General features: G+C 45.0%; 1 protein-coding gene across 3 annotated transcripts in view; it reads right to left on the reverse strand.

Annotated features, from left to right (window-relative positions):
- ctif (CBP80/20-dependent translation initiation factor) overlaps positions 1 to 7,211 on the reverse strand; it is a 51,528-nt gene that overhangs the window by 27,197 nt on the left and 17,120 nt on the right. For all 3 annotated transcript variants that reach the window (XM_083563722.1, XM_083563720.1, XM_083563721.1), the window contains exon 8: positions 3,297 to 3,373. In XM_083563722.1, the coding sequence (XP_083419848.1) occupies positions 3,297 to 3,373 (77 nt within the window). The remainder of the gene's footprint in view (positions 1 to 3,296; positions 3,374 to 7,211) is intronic.

The following is a 7,211-nucleotide window of genomic DNA, read 5'->3' on the forward strand; positions in this document are numbered from 1 at the left end:
TCTATTTTCAAGGTTTCTTTCTTTCCTTGAGAAGAAAAGAGAGAGAACCCCAATCCCAAAAAAGCTGCGACACTGTGGAATATGTACATAAAAACACAAGGTTTATAAACCGATATTTTCTCAAAAGAACAGAAAACTTATTGAAATGCACCATTTATATTCTCAGTTTAAACATTGGATATGTTTTTGGTTTGTTGTGAATAGAATATGGATTTAGGAGATTTGTGAATCATTGCATCCTGGTTTTATTTACAATTTGCACAGAGTCCCAACTTTTTTGGAGTTGAGGTTATAGAATAGGACAGGATAAGATAGAACTGATTTCAGTGTAGAAGAGTAAATGAAGATGAATAAAATATCTTCCTTGAAGAATCACAAACTGCATGTGTTACTTTATGTGTTAGTGTGTGAGAGCCTGAGAGAAACTGTGAGACACCAAGTGTCCTGTGCATATACCCTGAATATACGCTATATATATTTGGTAATGTTCATGTAGATATACACCGTACGGCCAAAAGATTGTGGACACCCCCAACCCCCCATATTTATTCTCCACCTGCTTTCAATCATCGTTTTCAATAAAGTTTGTGTCAGAGCTCTGTAGAAGGAGATCTTCCCTTAGGGGCATTGTAATGCTGAAACAGTCTCCATGAAGGGAGAAGAATGACATATGGCTGGAAAAGCCGTCCCAATACTTTTGACACACATTCCATATGTATCGCACATGTAATTAAGAATCCTGAAATGAGACTTGACGATCACGGGAGCGCTTCGTGTCTACAGTGTCAAGGTGAAGACCGAAAACCGGTGCGACGGTAAGCCTGGCTCGTAGACCAGGCAGAAAACTTTAAAGGTCAAATGAAGGTCAACATTTTAGCCAAACCCTTATGCACTAACAATTACGAAAGGACACCAGGACCTCGGATGGAATTGAACGCTTGGCTCGGGTCTGTAGACAATGCAGCAGTTTGTGGGACGTCAAAAAAAGCACCCGGGTGTGCTGAAGAAGCAGGAGAGAGAGAGAGAGAGAGAGAGAGAGAGAGAGAGAGAGAGAGAGAAGGGGGAGGGTGTGATTTAAGATTGGAACAAGGCCCGTTGTAAGACCTATAGGGGGAAAGAATGAGAGGATGCCAACAAACAACAAGGCACAGATCGAGAAGAAGGGAGGGGGAGAGAGTGAGAGAGAGAGAGAGAGAGAGAGAGAGAGAGAGAGAGAGAAAGAGACAGGGAGATGATGATGATGGTGCCAACAAACAACAAGACTGCAGTGTCCTCCTTGCCAGAAGCAAGGCATTGTGGGTGGCCAGTACACAGCAATAACAGGCTGGAAAGCCTTCTGTCAGGGGGATAAGCACAAGAGGGAGGGAGAGAGAGCGGAAGTTGGGACGAATAAAAAAAAAAAAAAAAAAAAAAAAGGATTCTGCACCATGTTGTGCAATGAAGTTGGGTTTGTATCAAATGCATGCATGCATACATGCACACACACACACACACACACAGGTCAAAATATGCCCCACTAGTCCCTTGTCTTGTCTCTCTCTCTCTCTCTCTCTCTCTCTCTCTCTCTCTCACACACACACACACACACACACACACACACACACACACACACACACACACACACACACACACACACACACACACACACACACACACACACACACACACACACACACACACACACACACATTTTCACAGCCCATTAAGCATCGCCTCTCTTTTCCACTCTGCTACACACTGCCCTTTTCCTGTCATCTCTTATTATCCCTTCCTTCCTCTCGTGGTCATTTTCTCCCTCGTTCTCTCCATATGACTTCCTGAACGCATTCTCTGTTGCAGTCTACTTTCCTCTCCCCATGCTTTTCCTACCGTCCTCTCCAAAAGGTCACATGACTGCAGGGGAACCGTAATAGAGAGCACAGTGTGGGTTTAAGGTCCATCTCCTGCTCAGAGGATTAGCCCAAAACCGCTCAGGTGAAATGTTTGACTTTTTTTTGTGGGGGGAGGGAGGGGGGGGAATTTCCCCCGGTACAGTTAAAGTCACAGTGCATCCGTTTCCTGGAACATGACCTATAGAAAGAGCAGATATTCTCTGCAGACCGTTTATAGTCAATTACAGCTTCAAGTTGTTTAAAAAGCAACATTATATATATATAGACAATTAAAATCTTCCAAGAATGTATAATTCTTCACTGCAATAAAGCATAATAGGCAGATATTCAGGCAACACCTCCTTTTATGACTGACAGGTACACAGGCCACACCTCTTTATTGTGACTGATGGGTACACAGGCTACACAGGCCACACCTCCTTATTGTGACTGACAGGTACAGAGGCCACACCTCTTTATTGTGACTGACAAGTACACAGGCCACACCTCTTTATCACGACTGACAGGTACACAGGCCACACCTCCTTATCATGACTGTTGGGTACACAGGCCACACCTCCTTATCATGACTGTTGGGTACACAGGCCACACCTCCTTATCATGACTGTTGGGTACACAGGCCACACCTCCTTATTGTGACTGACAGGTACACAGGCCACACCTCCTTATTGAGACTGACAGGTACAGAGGAAATGGTTTTCAGTGAATCATTACGCCCTCTGAACAAACAAATAAATAAATAAAAAGCTGCAGGATGTAAAAAAGAATCATATTTAACAGGCCCGTGTCCTCTGTGGTCTCCAGGTCGAGGAGGACGAGTCCCCCGCCATCCTGTATGCCTGAAGAACGGTAAAAACAAAAAAGGCTTTGCTTCGTTTCTGTCTCCCGAGCCTCCCTTCGTCTACACAGAGACCAAAATATTTTCTTTTTTAAGCTGTTTCTTAGCAACGTCAAACCTCAACCGACTCGAACTTTCCAGTGACATCAAGTACAAAATAAAAAAAAATAAAAATGGAGTCACGTTTTGGCGATGAAAGACGCAGATTAAGTGGGAAATAAAGGACGACGAGTCGACGGCACTCCGAGCTGCGGACGCTGCAGAAATCGCGCTCGCTCTCACGTTACTCAGGGTTGATTAAACCTCTTAATCCAAGCACAATATTTCCACAAGCGGCTTGTGGAAAGTGTTGCTGTGCGTTTGATGTATTTCCTTTTCCCTCCTCAAAACCAAAGCCAAAATTCCTGTTCTGAATGTTTTGGCTGAGGAAAAAATAAAAGAGCGTATGGGAGAGAACGAGCGCTGGGAAAACTCTGTTCTGTCAGACTCGAAGACGACGCCGAAACTCTGGGAAAGCGGAATGAGCTCAGGGGTTAGTTCTTTGGGGGGAAACTCGGGGGACTTACCGGCGGTCGATTCGGCGGCGGCGGAACAGCTTTTTGGTGTGCGCGATCTCGGCTTCGTTGGGCAAGGGTGGGAAAACCTGAGAGATACACAAAAAGAGGGAGAGAAACAAAGCGATTAGTGCAAACAAAAGAATAAAAATGATACGATATGAGCAAAAGTTTGCGGACACTTGACCACTGGTCGATCGGTATGTGCTTTTTGGTCCATTCCATCCATTTGCACTTATTATAGGAGGCTTTCTGACTTGCAATGTTAAGAAGCTGGGGTCAGAATACAGGGTCAGCCATGATACAGCGCCCCTGGAGTACAGAGAGGTTAAGGGCCTTGCTTAAGGGCCCAACAATGGCAGGTTGGCGATACTGGGACATGAACCACCGACCTTCTGATCAGTAACCCAGATCCTTAACCACTTTCTCACTCTTTTGGGATGCGGGCAATAGTATTAAAACACAAATATTTTTCAATACTCAGTGTCTTACTGTGTCATACTTTTCCAAAATGCGTAGGAACCCAGTATACAATTGTGTGCCTCTGACTTTTATGGGAACAGTTTGGGGAAGAACCGCAAATGGCTGAAAAGGTCAAATGTCCTAATACTTTTGCCTCAATCAAATCAAAGATTTGTGATCATGGTTAAAGATCTGGAAATTCTCCCAAACCATGTGTGACATCACCAAAATGCTTTTGGGGGGTGACACGGACCTCCACATATGACATGTCAATTTCCCTGTGAAGCTTGAGAAGCGAAAACTCGCACCACACACACACCAAGCGTCTCGGCTCAGACGGAGAAAACTCGGCGAATGCGTTTTATTTCTGGCCTGTCTTCTGCGGTCGTCAATCGAATGCGCAGAAGGAAGCTGCTAATGCTCACAAAAAAGCTCCACGCTGCTTTTACAGGAACACGCCAGGACGGCTTATTTAATCGAAGCCAGAAGATGACATAAGTCTGAGGCATCTCTTTGAGTGAACTACGATCTCTCGCTCGTTCCCTCTTCCCGTATCGGCCTTGTACAGAAAATGCAGTGCTCCCTTCGCCAAAGCCACCTCCCGAGCCAGGGTGCAGATAAAGCGAAGGAATGGAGGCTGCACCGTTTCAGCCGAATGTAAAAAAAAAAAAAAAAAAGTAGGGTGGGGGGGTGTTCATGTTCTGCCAGGCTTCTGCCAGACGTGCCAATCAGGCTCGAACTAGCGAGGAAGCAGAGCGAGTGCCACCGGGTTTCCACGGGGACCGAGCACCAAACACTGGAGTAATGAGGATGTGTGTGTGTGTGTGTGTGTGTGTGTGTGTGCGCGCGCGCTCGTTTTCGTCTGTGCTAATGCATAAACGAGCACAAATGAGCTTCGGATAAACGGTCTGAAGTTAAAGGTTAATAGTTCAACACCATTTCAACTCATCCGTCCAAAGAGTGTAGCACCAATAAAACAACTGTGCAACTGTGTGTGTGTGTGTGTGTGTGTGTGTGTGTGTGTGTGTTCTCAAAAGTTGCTCACACACACACATACATGTCCTCAGGGGAAATTTTTTCCCCTTCTGTTTTTTTTTTAATAATGCAGCCAAACCGCTAAATGCTGATTGGCTTACTCTGATTGGACGCAGATGCGGAGGCAGGCTGCTCGTGCAATCGGCTGCTTTGCCTCGTCGGCACAGCAATAAGAGCTTTTTGACGCTTGATCCAACCCCCGCATGCCAACCAGGCCAAAGGGGTACGGCAAATGGCATAGAACGACAACAACGGAAGAAGAAGAAAAAAAACAAAAACAAAAAAAAAGCACATTTATATATAAATATATATAAAAAGTATGGCAAGAAAAAAAACCAGCATGTAAAAGCAAGAACAGGAAGTTCTCCGATCCGTTTGATTCGGTTACGACGTCAACTTCAAGGAGAAAAGGAGCGAGAACGAGCGATAGAAAGGAAGGCAGGAGAGGAAGGGAGGGAGAACAGGGAGGCTGAAGTCGCATGTTTAGCTACCGTTGTTTTCCTGTAGGATATCATTAGCCCTAATCCGGCTCGTTAATGGGGTCCAGATGAGAATCTCAACTCTGCCGCGTTCGCCCCCAGTCTTCAAAGCTGCAAAATATGTCGATGTTTGCCCGGAGCTTTGAGGGAAAGGAGAGCGCGGAGCTGGCAAGGGAAAAGTCTGGCACTGTTACAGTCTCGGCTTTGTTTTTTTGGAAGGAGGCGAATAAACAAGTCTGTGACCTACATAATCTGCGCTTATCTGTACGAATGCTGAGAATTTGGGAAAAAGAACTTCACGGGTATCGCTTTCGTGTGAGGAAAGAGAAAGACGTTAGAAAGACATTGCGCGCTGCGTGTATGCGCGGAATCGCGTTCCATAGGGCAAAAGAATCTCAAACACACACACGCGGATTTCATATAATAAATGTGCCACGAGGTGTTGATCAATATTCAACTTTTAGATAGAATCTTAGTTTCTATAGTAACAGGAAAGCTTCTGCATAGTAATAGCATCATAAGATGTAACCATAAACAGAAACATCTGAGAGCAAGACTCCTCTAGATTGAATGTGGTAGCTCGGTGGTTGGGTTGGATTCTTCTGGTCAGAAGGTCCTAAATTCAAATCCCAGCACCACCAAGATGCCAATCCTGGGCCCTCTAGTAAAGCCCTCAACTAAGGCACTCACTAAGGCATCTACCAGCACTTTTGTCATTAGATGTTTCATAGTCTAAGGGTCAGATTCGGAGGGATCCTGGATAAAGAGCGTTTTGGAGAACTGGAATATTTGGATGCTGTTGTCCGCCGGCTCTCATGAGTCCTGACCTACACCGAGCTGGGATTTGAACTCAACCTTTTTAAAAAAAGCATTAAAAGGTACATGGACATTGGTTTAAATTATTTAAGACCTTAAACAGTGAATTTAAGACTTTTGAAATTCGAAATTTTCACATTTGAAATGTACAAATTTGGATTTTTCAAGTTTCTCCCAACTCTTCCCTGTCACAGTGTTTTGATTTCCCTGATCCGCGAGCGACACAGGAGCGTCTCAAGCGGTGATTTCGATATTTACCGACGTCTGGAAGATTCTGTAAAAGTAAATTCTGTTCTAATATAAATTTTTGCAAATTAATTATTTATAAAATTTTTTAGGCATTGATTTTGCGCTCAGAGCTTAGAGCGCGCTCGCACGGGCGGTGAAGCCGATTTAGTTTGATTTGAAGACACGTTAAATATTTTGATACGTTTTTTTCTAAATCTTTGTGATGGTGTGTACGTCGAGGCTTTGAAAGGCGATTAGAAATCGTTTTACGAATGTAGAACTTTTTGATTCGACATTGTAAATCGTAAGTCGGGGGAACCCCCCTACATTGCTGCTTTGAGAATCTAGAAACTGTGCGAAAAGCTATGGACAATAAACGCCGTTTCCTATTGGAGCGTGGGACACGTCCAAAGCGGCACGACTGCAGTGGAGCCTGGGGTGCGTCCAAAAGAGTCATGACCCCCCTCCTGTACATCAGCAAGCCTCGGGAATGCAACCCGGAAGTGCGAGCGTGCATATGTGTGCGCATCTACATAGGTGTGTGAGCGTCTGAGGTGGCTTCCCATGCCTCCCTCTGCCTTCGATGCTATGATCTTATAACACGTAAGGACATTCACACAGGCCTTGACCTCCATTGTTCTCTTGGTGGCTTTTCAACCAGACTTCCATTTGCACTACATCATCCAGCATCTCCCTCTCACACACTCATCCACCCACACAAACATCAACAATGCATGTCTGCAGTACTACATAGCTGTGTGGTTTTTCCCCACAGAGCTTTCCTCTCTGACTTTCTTCAGGCATTTCCGAATCAGAGCGTGAGGAGCGGAAGAAAGACGCGGAGACACCCAGCTCTCTCTGAAGCAGGAAGCGAGAGGAAATGCTTGTGATGTTTGACCTTTATAAC

The sequence above is a fragment of the Silurus aristotelis genome (genome assembly GCF_946808225.1).
Source record: "Silurus aristotelis genome assembly, chromosome: 16".
Lineage (NCBI taxonomy): Eukaryota > Metazoa > Chordata > Actinopteri > Siluriformes > Siluridae > Silurus > Silurus aristotelis.